General features: G+C 44.0%; 1 protein-coding gene across 10 annotated transcripts in view; it reads right to left on the bottom strand.

Moving 5' to 3' along the window:
- INPP4A (inositol polyphosphate-4-phosphatase type I A) overlaps positions 1-22,331 on the bottom strand; it is a 106,211-nt gene that overhangs the window by 44,607 nt on the left and 39,273 nt on the right. For all 10 annotated transcript variants that reach the window (XM_035114600.3, XM_035114605.3, XM_035114604.3 and 7 more), the window contains 10 exons: positions 18,336-18,496; positions 15,199-15,268; positions 12,867-13,077; positions 11,575-11,619; positions 11,179-11,297; positions 10,947-11,063; positions 9,418-9,497; positions 7,785-7,896; positions 6,713-6,803; positions 2,631-2,778 (listed from right to left, as the gene is read on the bottom strand). In XM_035114600.3, coding sequence (XP_034970491.1) covers positions 2,631-2,778; positions 6,713-6,803; positions 7,785-7,896; positions 9,418-9,497; positions 10,947-11,063; positions 11,179-11,297; positions 11,575-11,619; positions 12,867-12,972 — 818 coding nt within the window. In that variant the 5' untranslated portion in view covers positions 12,973-13,077; positions 15,199-15,268; positions 18,336-18,496. The remainder of the gene's footprint in view (positions 1-2,630; positions 2,779-6,712; positions 6,804-7,784; positions 7,897-9,417; positions 9,498-10,946; positions 11,064-11,178; positions 11,298-11,574; positions 11,620-12,866; positions 13,078-15,198; positions 15,269-18,335; positions 18,497-22,331) is intronic.

Genomic DNA, 22,331 nt, shown 5'->3' with positions numbered 1-22,331 from the left:
TGAAGCATTGCAACAGGACAATATTTTCAAGTGCACCGTAGCCATAGCTCAGCATCATTACTGAGCACAGAAATGGGTAGAACTAGACATTACTTGCATGCCATCAAAGGTGACCTGGAAACACAGGACAGACCGACAACCTAACTTGCCTTGCAGAGGATCCTATAGCAGCCATGTGAGCCTATTCTGCTATTCTGTAAATGGCAGGAGAAGAGGTTTTCCCTTTTTAAAGGGGAAAGGAGAGAGAATTGGAGGGACCCTGAAACCAGGCACGTGCAAGGGAGCAGCCATCCAGGCCTTGGAGGACTAAGCTGGCCAGAGGGCTGGGGGAAGGGAGCTAGACCCTGCCAGGGACTGACTGCTTTTTTGTTTCTAACTTTATTCTAACAAGACCCGCACCCCAGGCCTCAGACAAGTTCCACACAGGCCTGCCTAAAACCTAGCCATCTGATGGCACTCTGCCTGTGGAAACTAAATCAATTCAGAGTTTGCTATTGTAAGTGACACATTCTTTGGAGGGGCGAAAACGAGAGTGACTGGCTCTGTGTCAAGCACTGGAAGAGATCACTTCTCACTCATGTGGTTCCATCAAACTCAACAACCCTCCCTGAGTCATTTCCCTCCTCTGCAAATCCTGTTTCTTCTCATTCCTCTCTGGCTTGTGATGCCAATGAACTCATGTAAGCCTTTTTGAAATGTTGCATGCAGAGTAAGATTTGGGAAATGTTTTCAATACATCTGTGTTACTAGGAATCAAAAGGTGCAGATGTCAGTACATTGTCGATGCATAACCCTTCACGACTGAATAATTAGGACCATTGATCATTACTAGTCTCCAAAGCCACCCTTTTTCTACAAAGCCCAGCAGACTAAGCCCCACTTCCCACCCACCCCAAAATGTTCCGCTATGCATAATTAGGAAATGTGTCTGTACCTTTCCACCCTGCACACTAGATATGCACAAATACTGCTGGATTTCATACACAGGCATAACATTTGACTAGAAAGAAGAGCAGGGTGGGTGGATAAACAAGCTGCCACCATGGTGCAGTCATCTACTTTAAAAACTGCTGCTGAAACATAAGCAGGCTTGGGGCTTGAGGAGCCATGAGCTATCCCGCTCCAAAAACCTTATTCCCAGGCTGTGGCACTCTTCTTTTTCCCCAACCCATTGCCAGGTGGTTTGCTTCTCTGCCATTCTCACAGATAGCCCTTCTCAACTGTTAAACAGAAATATTTCAAAGATACTTGCCCCAAACTCATGGTAAAGTGCCCTATTCAGGACTTCTCTTCCATACACAATAAGGAGAGCAGAGTAATGCTCAATGTTCCCTGTGTCCATCCTGACCCACCATCCTGCTTGGGTTGGAAGGAGAACATCTGCAGCAGGGAGCCTGCTGTTCTTATCGAGTTTCCACATGCAATTTAGGATCAATTTAGTTTATCAAATGGGGGACACTTGGAGAGCTAGGGGATATGATTCAGGGGCAGGGACAGAACAGCACATTCCCTCCTCTCCCTCACACAATTCTAAACATCCAAATAAGGCTCAGATAACAACAGTGAACAAGGTAAAAAGTATTGCAAATCAACTTAGGGAGGTACCGGTATATAAAATGGAAAAATACAGAGAGGTATGGGAGAACACTGGGAAATGTTTCTTGGCCGATACAGAGCAGTGACTATGACTGGCTATAGGATTAAGCTGCACACAAACCCACAAGTATGTTTTTATCAGCAATATTTGCTTCTCTTCAAATAAATGAAAACTGATGTGTCCAAACAGAGTTTCCTGTGATACTTTCATTGAGCTTTACATACCGGTATGTTTTTAGTGTAGATGCCACCTAATTTTGCCATTGCCCTAATTTATTTTCCCAACCCAATACAAAGCTACGATGAAAGGAGTCAAGCAGCCAGTGATCTTTAAATGAATTGAGGTCCAACAAACCACAGTAATAGCCAAGCACGTTGGGTAGCAGATGATGTATGCAGAAATCAGAGTTTCATATATAATATTTCATCACCTTTAAAATAACTTTTCAACTAGGCTGTGTAACGCCAGGAGCTTCAAAACAGTAAAAGGCCATGGGAACCAGTTCTCATTAAAGATTTACCTCAAAGCTTGAGGTTTGCTTTTTATAGAACTGCGGCTGAATAATGTAATAGCAACAGCAGCACTTCTCATGGTACACTCGGTTTATCCTGAGTCCTGACTTCACTTGAGCTAGCCAGATTATCATTATATCTATCAAAAAGTTATCTGATAGTATAAACTGACAAAGCCCTGTTTCAGTTTGGCTGGTAACATCTTTCAGTCACAGGAAGACAGAAGGGAATCACATCCTAACAGTTAACTAGGCTGAAAACAATCCATGACAGTTCAGGCAGCCTAAATTTGCAAGTTCATAAAATGGGTCTGTGCCCCTGGGACTCTGCCGTTCCTAGCAATACTCCTTCAAAAGATTTTGCAAGACAGGTCAGGAGAGTGGGTCAGAATGCAGAGCTGTGATGGCAGGTAGTTACAATGAATCTGCATACAATATATTATTTTCTTAATAACTTCAAAAGCATAGGTGTAAAGCATTTTTATAGGGACTGCCGTGGTGGTGGTGGTGATGGGGGTTTACCTGGCAGCATCTTCCTCAAGTAGCAGTTTCACAAACTGTCTGGGAATGTGTAGGGAGAGCACACTCTCTGCCATTTGCTCCAAGATCCGCAGGTGGTTCCCATCAGTGGTGGGGAAGCGATACATCCGACAAATAGCCCCTCCAAACACTAAAATGTTAAAACACATAATTTGCTATCAGAGAATACAAACACCATTCCTCTAACACCAAAGTTGTTAGAGGCTCAGAGGTCACAAATGGCCTATTACACCAAAACATACAAAAGATTAATGTAACAGTATTACACTTAGTTAACTCCCCACCCAACCCGGTGCACATATTCAAACAACCACAGCAAAAGCAGAAACTGAGGTCTGATCCATTCTCAGGGGCGTAGCCAGGATAAAAATTAGGGGGGGGCCAAGGGGCGGGAGGGGAGGGGCCACAGTGGGAATGTGGGCGGGGCTACATTGCCTGTGCTTCCCCGGTCTTCCGCAACAGCGGGGCCCTGTTGCTGCTGAAAGGAGCGGAGGGACTCGAAGGCCTTCATCAGCTTCTCCATGGTGGCCATGCCCCCCCTCGCCCTCACAGAGGCGCACGTGTGGAAAAGCCAACTCCGATTCTTGCTGCTGGCCGGCCGGCCAAACTCCCATGCCCGCCCTCGGGGGACTCAGCCCCGCAAGAGCCGTCGCGGCCAGCCGCTCAGAGCGCCAGAGAACAGGCTAGAGGGAGACAGCGCGCTCAGTCCGCCACCGACGCGCCGGCGCTATCTTGAAAGCCTCCCATCATTCCCGGCGGCGGCGCAGAACCTCCTCGCTCGGCGGTCCCGGCACAAGTGCGGACAGCTTCCCGTTCCCCAGGCGAGCCTCCCTGGATGGACTGCCTACTCCACCAATCGGAGCAGGGGTGGGGGTGGGGAAAGGGATCGCCGCGCCCCCTTCCTGCTCAAGCGGCGCTGCCAGCTACCCACACGGTCAAAGAGGGCGTTTCGCGAGTCTGAGGGGAGGAAATCATGGAGGGCTAATCCCTAAAGGGAAGCGAGACCGAAGGCCCTCCCCCTCCCCACTTCTAACTGGGCTGCGCTGAGACCCCGCCCCCTTTCTGTCCAGCAGCCTCGTGAACGCATCGTAGTTGCTTCGAAGGCCGTTCCAGCTCGCCCGATGGCAGACGTTCCTCTCTCATGGGCTCAGTGCTCTGTCTGGATCCCCATATAATTTCTGCAAGAGTCCTGGACGGCGTTGGCCCCACTCCTGCTTAGCGCTCCTCCGCTTACGCTCCCCGCGCGCCTCTGGAGCGTCGCACCGGGAGCGGGAGCCTGGGGCTGCCGCGCCTGCGCCCCTCAGCCTTTTGCTTCTAGGGGGGGCAATTGCCCCCTCCTGCCCCCCTGCCTACGCCCATGTCCATTCTTGAATCACTTTTCCATATACTGCATTTTTTTATTTAAAAAATGTGCATTAAAAATGTTAGACTAGACATAGACATGTATATTTGGGTTACAACGCAGATGCCCGACAGCTTCATAATGAGCTTTTCGGGACCACACTTTTGCAGGCAATCCTGATCCCACAATCCAAGCCTCATCCACGTGACATGGCCTGGACTTTTCTCCTGCACACAATCACATAAATTGTGTGACTGTTCATTTCCAAGTAGTGTCTTATTTTCCCAGCACTGATATCCAAGGAGAGTGCTACCATAATCATAGATATTGATGAAAGGAAGCCTTTATGAGCAGCAGCATAGATGATGCTAGATAAGAGTCTGGATGAGTAATGCTCTGTGTTCAACAAACACTGAAAAATAAGCAATTCTGTTTAGTTTGCCACTCTGCAGCAAGCCACTCAGAATGAGTTCACAGGACAAAGTTATACAGAAAAATATCTCAATGGAGTATCTGTACGTACACACACACACACAACTATTTTGTTGCATCATTCTTACAAGTGCATCCCCAGCTGACGAAACATGGCTGAAGACAGATGTGATATGGAAAGGGAGCTCACAGCACAACCCTCCGCCTATCTTAGGCAGCTGGGCTGCAGGGCAGTTTGGCTCCTCCTCCTACGGCTGGGAAACAAAACAAGCAGGGAGAGGCACAAAAGGATTTATCAGCATTCAATCTGCTGGTTATGACAGAAACAGCTGTGGATATATCTTTTTAGAAGAGAGTTGGAAGTGTCTTCCCAGTGCTGTGAGCTGCCTCTGTCTTCAGCCAGTGATACAACAGTGGCTGAGATCCAAAGGTTTCTGTGCATTCGCTAGGGCAGCCTTCCCCAGACAGGTGCCTCTCAAATGTTTTGAACGGCAACTCCCATAATCCTCAATTACTGGCCTGCTAACTGGGACTAATGGGCATTGTAGTCCAAAACCAGTTTGGGGAAGGCTGCCCTAAGGACTTCTGAGGTCTTCCCTTCTTCCTCCTCCTGCAGCTCTTTATGGAACATAGGCTGCCACATGCTTCTGACAGAAGCCCTTCCAGGGATGTGTTTCATACAGCACATGGCACTGCAACTGCGAGCAAAAAACGGCATGTCTCCCTGTGCATGCAGAGAAGCATTTAAGCGATACACAAATACGCTTTCTCTAGATCACACATCATATCAACTGTTGCAACTGAAAACAAACTTTTGCTTCCAGTGATGTTATTTGGGGAAACCTTGCAAGACATTTCGCACCAAAAACTATGTACTGCTTTATGCTGCAACTCTGCTAGTAAGGTAAAGGTCCAGTCATGACCGACTCTGGGGTTGTGGCGCTCATCTCGCATTATTGGCTGAGGGAGCCGGCGCACAGCTTCCAGGTCATGTGGCCAGCATGACAAAGCCGCTTCTGGCAAACCAGAGCAGCACACAGAAACACTGTTTACCTTCCACTGTAGTGGTACCTACTTATCTACTTGCACTTTGACATGCTTTCAAACTGCTAAGTGGGCAGGAGCTGGGACTGAGTAATGGGAGCTCACCCCGTCACGGGGATTCGAACCATCTACCTTCTGATTAGCAAGCCACCCATTTCCCTAACTCTGCTACCGGTAGTACTGCTTGCTTATATCTATCTATCTATCTATCTATCTATCTATCTATCGTTTTATGAAAGTTTCAACCCAGTGTGCAGCAGCTGTGAAGAATTCAATGCAAGGGGTCATAAAGAAAGGACAGTTCTGGTTGCCTCATCTCAAAAAAGATATTGTAGAGTGTGGAAAGGTTCAGGAAAGGGCATCCAAAATGATAAAGGATGGAGCAAGTCCCCTATAAGGAGAGATGTGGAACTATGTAGCTTAGGGAAAAGGCTTGTACGAGGCGACATGGCAGAAGTTTATAAAATTATTCATGGCATAGTGGATTGAGAAAATGTTTTCTCTTTTTCATAACACTGGAATTCATAGACATCCAATGCTATGGAACGTTGGAAGATATTAAGAAGTATTTAAGCCAGGCATCCCCAAACTTCGGCCCTCCAGATGTTTTGGACTACAATTCCCATCGTCCCTGACCACTGGTCCTGTTAGCTAGGGATCATGGGAGTTGTAGGCCAAAACATCTGGAGGGCCGCAGTTTGGGGGTGCCTGCTTTAAGCTATGGAACTCCCTCCCTCTCAGGAGGGAATGATGGCAACCTATCTAGATGGCTTTAAAAGAGCATTAAACAATTCATGCAGGAGAGGGCTATTACTGGCTACCAGCCATGATTGCTTTGCTCTGCTCAGTTGGAAGCAGTAATGCCTCTGAATACCAGTTGCTAGAAATCGCAGGAGGGGAGAGGGCTCTCATGCTTGAGTCCTGCTTGCAGATTTCCCACTGGTATCTGGTTCGCCACTGTGAGAACAGGATGCTGCACCAGATGGGCCATTGGTTTGATCCAGAAGGCTCATCTTACATTCTTACGCTCTTAAACTCAGATCAGCAGTACACCTCTGTTCCCACCTACTTAGATGTATGTCGTCAAGATGACACATCAGTTAAAACAAATGCAGATACACCCAGCTCCTTTAACGCAGTCAAGACTGTGACTCAGCATACATTTGAAGATTAGGAAGTCACTTGCTGGAACGCTGAGCTATATGGGATCCAGAAATATCAATTAGCATCATAGGTAGGTACTTACCGGATTTTAACAACACGTCTTTCCGTAATGAAGCATATTTGGATCGGATTCCTAAAGATTCTGTTAAACTTTCATCAACTGACAGCACGGTCTGAAGAAAATGAGAATAGTATTAACACAATGCTTCGTCACTGACTTTAAAAAAAATAAAATGTACTGAGTTATAGAGGACTGTTTACTTCTGAGACATTTTCAACCAGATCTGCTATCAGATAAATGTGTAGCATTCAGGGGTGTTTTACACACAGCTACAGCATAAAGAAACCCCGTAGGATGGCAGTGCGGACAGTTACCTAGAATCCCCAGATTTTGAAGCATGGGAAACTTAAAAATTTTATGATTCGGCATAATATTTGGTTTAATTGATATGTATTTGTATAATTTGAAATAATCAAAATAATTGATGTAATATAATTGTGTTTTAATTGGAAAATCTAATAAAAAGTTTTAAAAAAAGAAAAGAAACCCTGAGCTATATTTGTGTATATTCTGCTGCCTGTCAGTGTGATAATCTTTTATAATACCCAGTGGAACTCATGGACTCTCTCTCTCTATAGTCTTGACAGGTGATCACCGATAATTTTGAGAAAAATAAAAATTGACAAGACACACACTTCTGAAATTATCGTTCCGCAATGAGATACCAACCAGCATGGAATAAAATCCCAGATATACTTCCTGATATTATAGTGGCACAACTACCACAATCATGGGGCTGGTTGCTGTGCTATGTACAGTATGCTTGCCCCCTGAAAGCTTGCACCCAAGTACGGTCTGAACAGCCCCATGGGTTAAAACAGGCATCCCCAAACTGCGGCCCTCCAGATGTTTTGGCCTACAACTCCCATGATCCCTAGCTAAGAGGACCAGTGGTCAGGGATGATGGGAACTGTAGTCCAAAACATCTGGAGGGCCGAAGTTTGGGGGTGCCTGGGTTAAAAGAACAGCAACACAGTGTGAATTGTCCTTGAGGATGGTTGGGGAAAGTGTAAAAGAAGGTGGTGAGGAGATCAACAATCACATCTTTTATTTCCAGCATTGTCTTGAGAAGGAGGGCAAGATATTCACTCACCCTTCCATTGATGGTGTCAGGAGACCTGGTAACTGGAGGCCTTTGGTCTGTTTTTTCTTCCACTTGCCACCCTATGACTGTAATGTTACCAACACGATCACTTTCAGCAGATCTGCAACACACACATCATTGCTGTGATCCATCAGCTAGGACTATTGATTGGTTGCTGTTGCACATACTACGCCATCTGGCTATAGACCCCAATTCTTACAGCTTCCTCTGTCGTTAACTCTTTCTAGCTACATAAACGGAGACTCAAACTAAAAGATCAAGATCCAACACTTATATAATAATAGTTACAGATAGGTAGCTGTGTTGGTCTGACGCAGTCAAAATAAAGGTAACTGAAGAAGTGTGCATGCACACGAAAGCTCATACCTATGACAAACTTAATTGGTCTCTAAGGTGCTACTGGAAGGATTTTTTAATTTTTATATAATAATAATTTATTATTTGTACCCCGCCCATCCGGCTGGGTCTCCCCAGCCACTTGACCTGCTATATAAAAATATTAAAATATAAGCAAGGTGCTAAATGCATGGAAATGTGTAGCCTTGGATATTTTGTAACCTCTCGCGATCCAAGGTTGGGTAAAATCATTCTCTCAGCCCTTGGAGCTTATAGTACTAGTTTTGTAGTGCTTTGCAGGCCTCACAGAAGCAAAACGCACAGGTCCCTGTCCCATGGAGTTTACAGTGCACATTTCAAATACAGGGCAGGCAACAAAGTGGGAAGAGAAGGGGGAAATAGGAGAGACGTGTAATGGAGAAGGGATACTAGCAAATGCAGTTGCGTCTGCTTTGGCATTAAGCCAAAGGCCTAAGCCAAAATTCAAAAAAAATAAATGTGATGTTGAGGTTGAAGTGCAGAAGGACACTTCTAAAAACTTATATGCATGTATGTAATTGACTTTGCCAGGTGCATTTTGTTTGTCATTATAATCTATGAAAGCTCTGCCAAACATAATTGTTACCAATGTTTTGCGTTTGCATCTTAATATTCCTTCAGAATCTGGGAGCTGGCTTACTGTTACACATTTAAATTAGATTTACTTACATGCCCTGAAATTGGCTTTCATTTCTAAGTGTAAACAAAACACAAAAACCCACAGAACTTATTAAAGTGCAGATTTGGAACACATACAACTGTGAAGAATGAGGTTTTAGAAGATTAAAAATAATACTTTTTATCAATGGTTGCCCCATCGCACAAGTAACACATGCAAAAGACTTCTGAGGTTACTTGTTGGTGTTTCAAGTCTCTGTTTTTATGCTGGGTGGGGGAAATCATAAAACAAGTATTCTACTTTACCAAAGTTCTACTAACAATTACCAGAAAGTCTCTGCCCTGTGCAAGATTTGTGCTGGACATTAAATTGTCTTACAATCACTCGAAATGAGAGGAAACTTTGAAGTTCCAATATTTATTTCATTACAGCACAAAAAATTTTAAAAGGTCTCGTCGAGCATTCATAGCCCTAAAAGCCTGGACACTTCACTTTCTGAACTGGGGTGCAATAAAGGACCCCCATTTAAACAGCATCAATCGTGCAGTTAAATGGCCCAGTTTTCCAATAGTACACGCAGATGTGGAAGCCTGATTCTTTTCAAACGAACAAAAATGGAGCACAAACCTTAGTGTTAAATGCAATCTATGGTTACTCTCCTTAAGTAGCTGCTTTACAGTGAACATCACAGAACCCAATAGATACATCTGGAAAAGACAAGTATTGTCAACGCAGAGGACATTTTAATCCTAAACTAATTACATTTCTAATTTCTATTTACAAAGCTCATTCCTATGGCTTCAAGGTGATGTCTGAAACCAAAGCCTCTCACTTTCTCTGGCTCAGTACTGGCATCGTGCCAGAATATAGAATGCACTGGCAATACTTTAGAATGATAGCTTGACTTTCCAAAGCCTGCAAGACTCAAATCACAATTTAGAGTGGCTTGTCTGCCTTCATTTTCTATCAGTGCAGTATTCAGGTTCATAAGTTCACTTCTGTCTCTAGGATTCAACAGCCTTCAAAGACAGAACAATGGCTGCAATGCCAAAAGCAGGGCTTTGGGATTATACTTTGCTAGACGATTATATACATACCATATTTTATAAATTCAGACATCACACCAAGCCTTGGCTAGTTTTATAAACTACAATTTGGCAGTGTTTGTATGAGAGAGGGGGGGGGGAGAGAGAGAGAAACTACAAGCATGATTATTTTTAATCGGTTGGATCCACAGATTCCCACTCTCCATCAGAGGAAGGGAATCATTGGATGCAGCCCAGAATGAGCTTCTTCAAGCACATGTTTAGAATGCTCAGTTAACAATACCATCTCCTAAGGCGTTGCGGGGTGGGGAGAGACCTTTTCCAACCTAAGGGCCAAATTCCTTCATAGGCAACTTTCCAGGCACCACATACCTGTCGTGGGCGGAGCCAGGGGCAAAATAGTGGGTGGGGCAACAGATATGACTCTTACTTTGTACAGTGGCCTATGTTTTAGCCTCCCAAGAATGTCTACACAAACCCCTCTCTCCATCCTCAACCCAGGCAAGCAAGAGGATTTGTCACAGTTCAAGGACACATTTCAGCAGGGCCGTCTTAAGCGCCCCTGGCGCCATGGTGCGCGGCGGGCAGGCGGGCAGGCACAGCGCAATCTCTCCAGCGCCCTCCCGCCCCGTTTCCCAGCGCGGTGGGTGGGTAGGCGCAGCTGCGCGGCGGGCCGGCCGGCCAGCGGGCGGGCGCAGCTCACGGTGCCCTGCGCCACCCAGCCTGGCCGTAGGGCCGGCCCTGCATTTCAGCCAAGCAAAAGCACATGAAGTAGGCCTAAAAGCATGGCCAGCGACGGATGTGATGTGGAGGAGAGGCAAGGCCTGCAGACACTCCTGAGGGCTGGATGGAGAGGGCTGGATTTGGCCCTCAAGCCTCAGGTTCCTGACCCTAGCACTAAGACAGCAATCCTAACTCCATTTAGCCAGGAGTAAGCCCCGCAGAATTCAACAGGACTTACTTCTGAGTAGATAAGGTTAGGATTACACTGTTAGTGCTGGCCTCCAAGGGGGAGAACAGGCAGTGTGTACCTCAGACCAAAGGCATATGCAACGTTTTGTTTACATTGAACATGAATGACAGAGAAGACATTTGGTGAATTGGACTTACAGTTCCCTGAGATCTATCTTTAACATCATATACAGAAAGTTTTATTTGTGTCATCTGGTTAATAAGAGAGTCTTGAAAAAAGGCAATACTGCTTAGAAAGATAGGGTTGCTTGTTCCCTGTAATTAAAAAAAAACGGAGAGAAAAAGTTACATTTGGATAACTTGGTATCAGCTAAGATTAACCGGTGGTGCTGTGGCTGGCACAGCTGGTAATTGAGGTAGTATTACTTACCTCAATTATCTCTGTCTGAGCATGCTTTGTCCAGAATGCCTGAGGTGGTGTAGTTACACTCACTGCTACAAAACTATTTGGCTTTCTATCTAGCGATGGGGTAAGGAGCTCGCTGCAAGCTATAGGAAAGAAACAATATGGCTTACACACCATGTCACGCAAATATATGCAAAGTATAAAGGGGGGGATGCCCATTTTTCACTCGTCTGCCTCAGTGGCACAGTGTGGGAAAGGGCCACGGGGCAGTTGCCCCAGACACAAAATGGTTAGGGGCACAAAATTTCAACACCCAGTGCTGCCTCAATACAGCTGAGGGCTTCGGTCACTGGGCGCCCTTGAAAACAGCTTCTGTGTGCGAATCAGGAAGTGACCTCTCCAGACAACGGAACTACTCACCTAAACTGAATTCTAAGATTGGCTCATCCGGATCTTGGCTGTTACCTGCAAAGTACAGAGATTAGCATAAGCATATAAAGATATGCAGATTAAGTCAATTTTCTCCTTTTAAAATAGTCTTACACGCTCATTAGGAAGCAAAGACAATTTAGGGGTAAATAAAGTAAAAAGTAAACACTTACTCACTTACTCAAATAACTATGTAAATCTGAAGAAGTGTGCATGCACACGAAAGCTCATACCTATGACAAACTTAGTTGGTCTCTAAGGTGCTACTGGAAGGAATTTTTTATATTTTGTTTTGACTACGCCAGACCTACCTGTAACTAAGGTAAAGGTAAAGGGACCCCTGACCATTAGGTCCAGTCGTGACCGACTCTGGGGTTGCGCGCTCATCTCGCATTATTGGCCGAGGGAGCCGGCGTATAGCTTCCAGGTCATGTGGCCAGCATGACAAAGCCGCTTCTGGCAAACCAGAGCAGCACATGGAAACGCCGTTTACCTTCCCGCTGTAGCGGTTCCTATTTATCTACTTGCATTTTGACGTGCTTTCGAACTGCTAGGTTGGCAGGAGCTGGGACCAAGCAACGGGAGCTCACCTCGTCACGGGGATTCGAACCGCCGACCTTCTGATCAGCAAGCCCTAGGCTCAGTGGTTTAACCACAGCGCCACCTGGGTAACTAGAACTATGTAAATAGTTCACCTAGAACTTCAGTCTTATGTATCTCAGATAGTAGGTACACACACACACACACACTTTTCAAAGCACTTCCAGAATGAATGAGAAAATAAAAGGCCTAATGGTGTTCAAAGAAAAATGATCAAAGATCATATTAAGCATATAAAAGCATTTGGTCATGCATGAAGTAATTATCTGGATGAAGGACCAATCTGCAGCTTCTGATGCAAAATTGTTCATTCAAAATTTTTAAGGCGATGCTATGGGAAGAACTGACAATGGTACAAAAGTTCATAACGACATAAATTCAGTGTTGACTGGTCTCTTTTTTTCTGTCTCTTTAACACTTTTCTGTCTCTTATTTATACTGCTCCCAAATCTACTATCCTCCCCATTTTCCTTGTATCGTGCCTGCTGCTTATAACAAGGGGGAAAGATACAAATATAACAGTGTGTGTGTGTGTGTTCCCAAATTAATCTTTTCATTACCAGCACTGGATGCAGGGGGAGACTGTCTAAAAAACTAGAAAAGCAAGACAAAAACAGGAAAGCAAGACAAATTAAGAATTCAATACAACCATGAGGACACAGGTAGGAAGAAAAGATACTAACCGGCCAAAGACAAATCTAACATGTCAGTCGTGACATCAATAGTTGAGGCCCGCTGCACAGTGCGGGATTTTGCACCATGGCGGGGGCTGGTATCTTTTGCTGACATGTTGTCATGGGGAAGACGCCTCTTTTCACTGTATGATCACAGCAAAGACTTGATGAAGGATCAAAATAGAGTGCCGTCTTCACTTGCAGCCCTTATGACAGCAGGCTAAGGCAGAATGAAAACAAAACACAATTTGAATTAGGTTCCACACAAAAGCTCATACCAACAACAAAGTTAGTTGGTCTCTAAGGTGCTACTGGAAGGAATTTTTTTTTATTTTATTTTTCGACTATGGCAGGCCAGCACAGCTACCTACCTGTTCCAAACTAGGTTCATTTAAATACTGGTTTTAACAGCAAAGGCTCAAATGATTTTAATGGCGGCATTAAGGAAGAATAAATTTGCCATTTTAACAGGAGACCATTTGCTTCAGCAGACCTCACCATATATTTTAGATGCTTTCCAAATGATAATAGTTTCTCAGGGTTCACAATTAGGAGGCTTGCAAGCACATTCAGAAAAACACACAAGCCTGCTTCAGACCTTTACCCTAAAAACATGAAAGTTGAGGGTGGAGCAGAAATGTCTGGCGCCACTCACCTTCTCCCCCCTTCTGATCCCTCTACAGGTGTTTCCCCCTTATGGGTCCAGGCTGAAATGTCAGAAGAGGGCTATGGTCTAATCTACATAACCTGAAGCTGCCTGTGTCAGTGAAAAACACCCACTTAGTAAGAGTCTTGATTCTCGGCTGCAGTCAAAGAATTTGCACCAAGTACTACATGGTTTTGCCCCAGACAAGCAGGTGGTGTCACACACGTTGACTATGTTCAGACCATGTTTTATACTAACAATGAGCCTCAAACTCAAATGCTCCATTCTTCTGCCACAGCTTTAGGAAGATCAGAATCTTCCACCTCCATTTTTAGATTAACCACAGTTTAGTGTACCGTCCAAGCCTTACATGGTCAGGGCCGTCTTAAGCATATATGGCACCGTGGTGCAAAGATACCTCCAGCGCCCCCCCCTTCCCAAGAGTTGCTGACCTTTTTTAAGGAGGATGCCGCTGCCGGCAACGCACCCAGCTTTGCGGGGCTGGAGGAGGTGGGCAGCAGCTCGAGGGCAACTCCTCCGGCGGGGAAGAGGCAGAGGCTGGACACAGTGGCTCCCGGCTCAGCTGACCACTTCATGCCATGATGGCCATGGCAGACAGAGGCTCCAGGCGCGGCGGAGGTGGGCGAGGGCGGCGAGCTGATCCCGGGAGGTGCCTCGTCCAGCCTACGCCTCTTCCCTGGCGCCCTCCAGAACTTGGAACCCTGCGCCACTAGCCTCTATGGCAGGCATGTCAAACCTGCGGCCCTCCAGATGTTTTGGACTACAATTCCCATCTTCCCCAACCACTGGTCCTGCTAGCTAGGGATCATGGGAGTTGTAGGCCAAAACATCTGGAGGTCCGCAGGTTTGACATGCCTGCTCTATGGGTAAGACATGGTGGTTTATCTTTAGCATTTTTTGAACAAGCCAAATGAACAAACTATGTTTTCAACAATAGTTAAGATTAACCACATGTTTGTTTGGGATTGGATGCTATGCCAAGCCGTGGTTAATCAAAAACATATGTAAAATATTCCAAACTCCTATTTGTGGCTGCACCAGAGGAGATAGAGCAGGCACCCCCCAAACTGCGGCCCTCCAGATGTTTTGGCCTACAACTCCCATGATCCCTAGCTAACAAGACCAGTGGTCGGGGAAGATGGGAATTGTAGTCCAAAACATCTGGAGGGCCAAAGTTTGGGGGTGCCTGAGATAGAGGAAGGAGCATGCCAGCCCTAGGCTCATATTTGTTAATGTTAAACCATGGCGTCACATCCAAGCAAGACCAATGGTGACCTGTCTGTCTCAGTATCCATTCATGTGTTTGATCATCCCTTTGGAAGGAATCAGTATTGTGTTGGGCGAGCCACACCCTGGAGCAGCCTTGACCAATATGTTGTCCCTCAGAAGTTTTGCATCACAGCTCCCACCGTCTCTGATGTTGGTCATATGGGCTGTAGCTGATGGAAGTTATAGTCAAAACACCATCTGGAGGTCACCAAGTTCAGCAAGTTACAATCTCCTCACACAAAAACAAAACAATTTCAACAAAGATTTACAAAATTTAAATGTGATTAAAATTACAAGTCTCACCCACTTGAATTCCGAGTTATGATTCAGCTTACAAGAAGCTCCCCATTGCAGTAATTTTTCATAATGCATGTGACATTTTACACCAAACAACTTTTTACTTACGGGGGGCTGTTATTTTCTTGGATGAGAGCATGGTATTTTGCATTTCTTAAAGGCAGCTTTATTTTCCCATCTGGAAAAAACACACACAATGAATTACTGAGTCTGGGCATTCAAAATTGATATTGATTTTTAAATACACATGTCTATTTAGTCTTCCAATCATATCACATGCCTTTATCGCTGTGAGCTTAACTGCCGTTATAGCTTCAGGTGTGAAATTGGGGTTTTCAAAGAGATTCAATTATATGCATTTAGAAGATGGCCAATTTAGAGCCATTCTGTTTTTTTGTTTTTGTTTTTTTTAAAGGCACAAAGTGTAAGAAGTAACCATAATAAATGTTCATAAAATATAGCATTCCCTTGCATATATTCAGGATGAGGTTTCTGAATTATACCATGAGTTCCCACCATTCTGAACTATTTCCCTCGCTGATGGAAGGCACTTCACGTCAAAGAGGCCACTTGAGTGTCAAGTGATGGGAATGGATCCAGTAATGGATTTTTAGTCTTTTCTGCACAATAACAGTTTTCTCCTGGCACACTGTCATGCTCTGGCACATAGTTTGGGTATTTCTGTTCTAATTAATACTATTATAAACTATTTGCCCAGAATAAAATATTTTGCTTACACCACTATCACAACAGAATGATTTCCCACCATAACAAATTGCCTCCTTGGCAAATGAGATACTTTCACTCCATCATAAATCCAGAATATGAGTTATTTTCACCAGATGGATGGAGATTTTAAATAAGGAGGAGGAGGAGGAGGAGGAGGAGGAGGAGGAGGAGGAGGAGGAGGAGGGACTGAAACTATTGCAATAGCTAGCTTTTAAAACGGAAATATATTTTAAACGTGAACAAAGACAAGGTAATTAAAGAACATTTAAGGTGCTTCATTCTTTTGTGCAACTTTCCAGCCATGCATTTGTTTTTAACTGCCAGATTTAAGAGTTACTACTCAGCCTCTGCTGCCGCAAAGTTTCAGGGGAATTCACAGAATCCAGCTATGAAGCAATATTTTGTAGAAATCTTAAGGGAAGCAAAGCCGTTTTAAAATAGACCAGTCTCATTCTTCAAGGAAGTGTTGCATTTCTGTAGCTCAGATTAAGGTTTAGGTCATGGCATCCGTGACTGGGGATGGGGAATCTCAGCACCAGGAACCAAATGTGACCCCCAGGCCTTTCTGTACCTGGCCCTTAGAACTCTCCCAGGTCACAGCCTTCACTGTTTATGCTTCTCAGCCTGCTTTTGCCTGGCTGGAATGTGTCCTCAAACAGCTCCAGCTTGTCTGGATAGAGGGTACTAAGTGATGTGTAGGAGCTAGCCTCCTGTACAAAGGCAAAATTTACATCTGTTGCTCCGCCCACTTTTGACCACCACTGGCATGTGGCCCTTGGAAGGTTGCTTAGAAGGGAATGTGGCCCTCAATCTGGAAAAGGTTCCCCACCCCTGGCTTCTTACCTGGCCCACTGTTGTTGTTGTTGTTGTTGTTGTTTTGAAAAGCATAAAGAGCCTCTTGCTCAGCTTGAGAGGTTAACACTGCCAATAAGCGAAATGCGTCTGTTGCATCCATATTAATATAACTACCCCTCAAACCCAGTTCATTCCAGTTATATATAGAAAACTGCAGCAGCCCAACAGTTCATGACTATGCTTCTCTTCTTCATTCCTTCTAGGACTTGGAACACGTTATCCTGGCTATGCCGTATAAATCAAAATATCATGGTATTTTTAGACGTTCAGGGTTTTTACTTAGTAAAAAGATACTCAGATTTCAAATTCCATGATCTAAGTAGAACACACTATGCCCCTTTCCCTGTGACTCAGAGGCTAAGGATTGCTCTCATATCCAGCACCACACCAGCCTATAAACACCTCTGCTTTCAAACAACCTACCAACACTCACAAAGAACTGTTCTCCCTTCTGGTTTCAGCGGTTCAGGTGTCATTTTAAAGATTCTACTGTACTTCAATTCCTACTTCCCCTGGAACTTTGCTAGCTGAAGCAGAAATCCTTATTCCAGTCACCAAGAAGCCATTCCTGACCCAGGAATTCCAGCATGCCTCAGTTTCACTTCTTCAGGATTCTACACGAGGGCTGGGGAGAGAATACAATATCTTGCTGCCTGTCCTACATTCTGTCCCACACACTGAAGAAGTGTGCATGCACACGAAAGCTCATACCAAAATAAAAACTTAGTTGGTCTTTAAGGTGCTACTGAAGGAATTTTTTTATTTTACTTCGATCCAGACCAACACGGCTACCTACCTGTAACCACTACATTCTGGAGAAATTCAAGGCTTCATAGCCTTGAATTATCATTTGAACTGGGCCAATGTATGGTCAAGGGGACTTGTTTTACTTCGTACCACAATGACTTCATTTCCTTGTGTTCCGAAGCACCATCCGTTTCTAGCATCTGCTTAACTTAAACCACAAAAGGAACAAAATGGAAAGGGAAAGCTGTGGGAAGCTTAATTGCCCAGGTCTTTTAAAATAGCAACCAACTGGTTTGCAAACTTTCCATTTATAGAAAACATTTTCCACACAGACCCCTGCTTGACAGTCATGGAATGCCAAGCGCCACAGAGGATTCCGGGGCATCTTCTAGGGTGCACATTTACTTCACATAATATACTTGCCAGTCATGTTTGAATTAACTTTCACACCATGTGTATTTGGAGTGCGCCCCAGGAGTCAGTTAAAACAAAAACTGTTGTCAACAGTACCACAGTGATAGGGAACATCCAACCCACAGATCTAGTTTTGGATATAAACAGTTCGTTTTCTATCACAATTGCTTGTCTTAAATGCATCTTCAATGGTTTTTGAATCTCTAAAATATCCTATTGTGATAGCTGTTACTAAAACAAAGGGTAAATTCTGTGCTTTAAAAAGTACAACCTATATATATTATTTAAATCCAACAAATGCAGCTACTTTGTGACTGCTAGATATGGTAGAGTGAAGGACACACTCATCTCTGCAGACATTTACAGAACTTCCCTGCAGTCTCACATTGACTGAAAATCTCTGCTCAATACACATACACCTTCTGAGATATCACCAGAAATTGCCCAAACATTATTTTTTTATTTCAGTTTTGCCACAGACTTAAAAACTGGAAGCTTACCTTTCTAGGTTTCCAATGAGAAGCTAAAAATCCTAGGATAAACTAGTACCGAATTCTGTACTTGTTCAATATAAGTGTAGAACCGAGATATCCATGTTGCCTTAATTTGTTTTCCACGGGCGACACACCGCTGTTCCTCCCAGGCTGAATGGTCACAAAACCTGAAAAATAAGAAAAGGGGTGTCCTTGTAATGTTCATCTGCTGAACTTCATGAAAATACTGTAAAAATATCAGCTTTTTAGAATGCCACTTACAAGTTAACTTACACCAAAAGGATCAAAAGGGTGCAATTTCAACACTTCTTTGTTGGTACTGGGAAGTGCTCCCTCGGGTTGATAAACATTTGATCCAATTAATGAATTTAAGAAGAAACAAAAAGTACTTTTGAAGCTGCCAAGCCATTCCTCAGTTTGACAAGGAATTCAATGATGTGATTACTTTTAAATCAAGAGCCCTTTCCATCTCCTAAAGTATTGCTTCTAGGAGTCAGTATCTGCAAACAACAAGAGGCTTCCTACGGCAGCCTTAAATGCTAGCTAAATTATTGTAGGAAATCCTTTCCACAGACATTTCCGGATGGGTTGCTCTGAGAAGGAAGTGAAATCTCTTGAGCACATGCACCAATTTAAAAAAAACGAAAAATGAAAAATATGAGTATATCAAAGTCTACTCTCCCATTTCAGTGAAAGTTACAAAACGTATTTCTGATCTTTAGGAAACGGGGCACCTTTATTTTATATGTATGTACATATGTATATATATGTACATAAAATACATGTGGAAATTGCAAAATTCAAAGAACTGTCCAGATTACTTAACAGTCAAGCATCACATTACAGAAAGCAATTCATTAGTTGTCATGAATTTACTTCCTCTCTTGCCCTTAAACCCAGCCTATCCAGGTGGCGCTGTGGGTTAAACCACAGAGCCTAGGGCTTGCCAATCAGAAGGTCAGCAGTTCGAATCCCTGTGACGGGGTGAGCTCCCGTTGCTAGGTCCCAGCTCCTGCCAACCTAGCAGTTCGAAAGCACGTCAAAAGTGTAAGTAGATAAATAGGCACCGCTCCAAGCGGGAAGGTAAACAGCGTTTCCATGTGCTGCTCTGGTTCCCCAGAAGCGGCTTTGTCATGTTGTTTAACATGTCATTATGTTAGGACTCCTGTACCCAACTTAAAGAAAATACAATTTTTTATTAAGCAAATAAGCATGTGCTTTTAATGCCTTATGGAACATGGCTGAGGGAGTGGTCCAGTACCCATCACTGAACAAGTGTCTGGCATCCCTGCCCCACATTTCAATCCTAAACCAAGTTCTCAGTCTTCAAAAAGTTAAGATTCACAGAGAATCTGACTTGTTTTCAAAACCAAAGCATGAAGAAGTCACCTCTCAGTTTCATCCCAGAACCCAGGTTTTGCAATTTGCCTTGGGACTTTGGCTAGACTTTTGTTCGGGAGTGAAACCAACAAAGGGATTCTGCACACTTTGCCCATGGACTAATCAATTTCAGTTCCTTGCTCTTGATAAGTTAATGACTAAGCCGATAAGTTAAGTGTTCTCTAACTTGTGTACTGAAGCCTCTTACCCCAGGCTCTTACTCCTGAAATTTTGCTGGAAGAAAGCAGTGTGAATGTTATCCACCAACAACTCTGTATCAAGTCCATTCCTCCTATATATATTCCCCATCCATTCTGAAGGGACTTGACACTGCAGGAGGCCTTTAAAGCTAAACTACACCACAAATCAAATGTATTAAACGGTCACAGTATAAATTATTATTATTATTATTATTATTATTATTATTATTATTATTATTATTATTATTATTACAGGCTTAGGGGAAAATTGCAAGCAAGGTAGGCAACAGTCATGTGTAAGAGAAGCCCAGAAAGGCCAGCTCTGCAGGAAAGAACTGTGGGAAAGGGGATTACTTAACTCTTGCCATATTGGTCACCCACCCAATTTGCTTTTACCACCGCATGATTCCAGACTCAGTAAACCTGTGGTACAAATATTTGGGGGGTGGGGTGTTCAGGGAAAAGCAGCTGGCCTGCGAAGGGCTAAGAAACCTCCCTCAGCCAACACTTCTCTCCTGCAAAACTACTCAATCACATTAAGTACTCTGCAACAGGAAGTGGGCTGCTGGGCTACCTTCGTATGCCACGTAAGGTGCCCCATGGTATGATTCTAACTGTGTGGAAAATTCCCTGATATGGCATGGGGCAATGTTCCATGATCAGTCAACTTGGCAAGCTGAACGGATGACCTGTAGTTTGTTATATCGAGAGGAAACGGCCATTTTCAGGAGAGCAATGTGAATACGATTTCAAACACCATTTATTCAAATAAGTTTCCATTGTGCTTTAATATACTGAACAGAAGCCATAAGCACCAGTGCAGACTACTTGATGCTTACTTAGCATTTAAAACCACACTTCAAGCATTCTAAGTGCTCCACACATATTATCTCAGTGTGATCGCCCTCTCTAAAAGTAGGGCAGCATTATTATCCCTATATTGCAGAAGGGAGTTGGCTCCAGTTACAATTAACTCTCATTGAGTAGCCTACCATTCCCTGCCTTTTTGCAAAGATTTTTATTCTTTGGATAGCTTAAAGTTTTACAGGGCAAATCATCTCCAGCTCTCCCTGAATATGCTGTTAAAAGTGCCAAAATGCACTTCGTAAAACATCAATGCCCTGATCAATAAATTAAATACCACATGCTGCCTTCACCCTGCCAAAGACGAGCTGCAAATATATCTGCAGTGCTGCAGTGCAGATTTCCTTAAAAGTAAATGCTGTGGTTATTTACATTCCAAATACAACACCTGGTGAAAAGTGGAGATAACCGAACTCTTGAGAAAAAGGTTTCACACATTTTGGGGGAAGTTGTGTGCATTCTGTTTTTAAAATGTATTTCCTTCTCTTTTGGACATAGGCATCCCGCCCCCAGACACATATGAACAGTGTTTACCTGTTAATCTACTTTTTCCATTCAACTTCATACCGGTACTTCTTCCCTTTTGTGTTAGCCCCCACTTTCTAAATTGCTGATTACACTGCGCTGATAGTACGGACAGGGTATGCACACAGATAGCTGCGCTTGCACGCTGCTTCCCCCCCCCACCAACACCACCAACACCCCCCCCAAAAAAATGCCCAGTCAGGAAGTGCTGAACTGCACACAGTAAGGTAATTGCAAATTCTCAGCACATACTTTTGCAGTTTTCTGGATCTGTGCAAATCTGAGGGATCAAAATAATATACACCCATACATATAAAGCTACACTCTCTGGTTCAGGAGTGCATTGGAAATAGTTACAAAAGAGGTTTAAAGACTGTCTCAAGGCAAATCTAAAAAAAATTATGGTAGTATAAACACTGACAACTGGGAAACATAGGCCTACGAGCGCTCCAGTTGGAGAACAGCCTTTACCAAAGGTGTCATGGGCTTTGAAGACACTCGAATTCAGGACGCAAGGGAGAAACATGCTAAGAGGAAGGCATGCTTGACAAATCCACATCGTGATCAACTCCCACCTGGAAACCTATGTCCCCTCTGTGGAAGGACATGTGGATCCAGAATTGGCTTCCACAGTCACTTACGGACTCATTGTTAAAACCGTGTTTATGGAAGACAATCTTACTCAGCTAAGAGTGATTGCAGAAGAAGAAGGAGGAGGAGAAGGAGAAGGGGGAGAAGGAGAATAAGAAAATAGTTACAAGCGTGGCCAGAAAAGAAATGAATGCAGTTGTGCATTCTCAGCACACGCTTTTCAGACTGCTGCACAAAATCTGTGGCAGAAATATTTAGTGTGGTTTGCTTGTGCAGTTTTCTGGTTTGGGGACAAATCTGATGGATCAGACAAAGTACAAATTAAATAGTTACAGCATGGCTGGCAATGAAATGAAAGCACTAAGGAAGTAATGGGCACAGAAAGGGGAGTAGCAGAAAGTGACAATTGATACAGTCACCCCAAAACACCAAAACAAATAGT

The sequence above is a fragment of the Zootoca vivipara genome, chromosome 4 (assembly GCF_965207765.1).
Source record: "Zootoca vivipara chromosome 4, rZooViv2.hap1.1, whole genome shotgun sequence".
In the NCBI taxonomy this organism is placed as follows: domain Eukaryota; kingdom Metazoa; phylum Chordata; class Lepidosauria; order Squamata; family Lacertidae; genus Zootoca; species Zootoca vivipara.
Note: the sequence above shows the minus strand (reverse complement) of the source record. Positions and strands in the feature narration are given on the sequence as shown.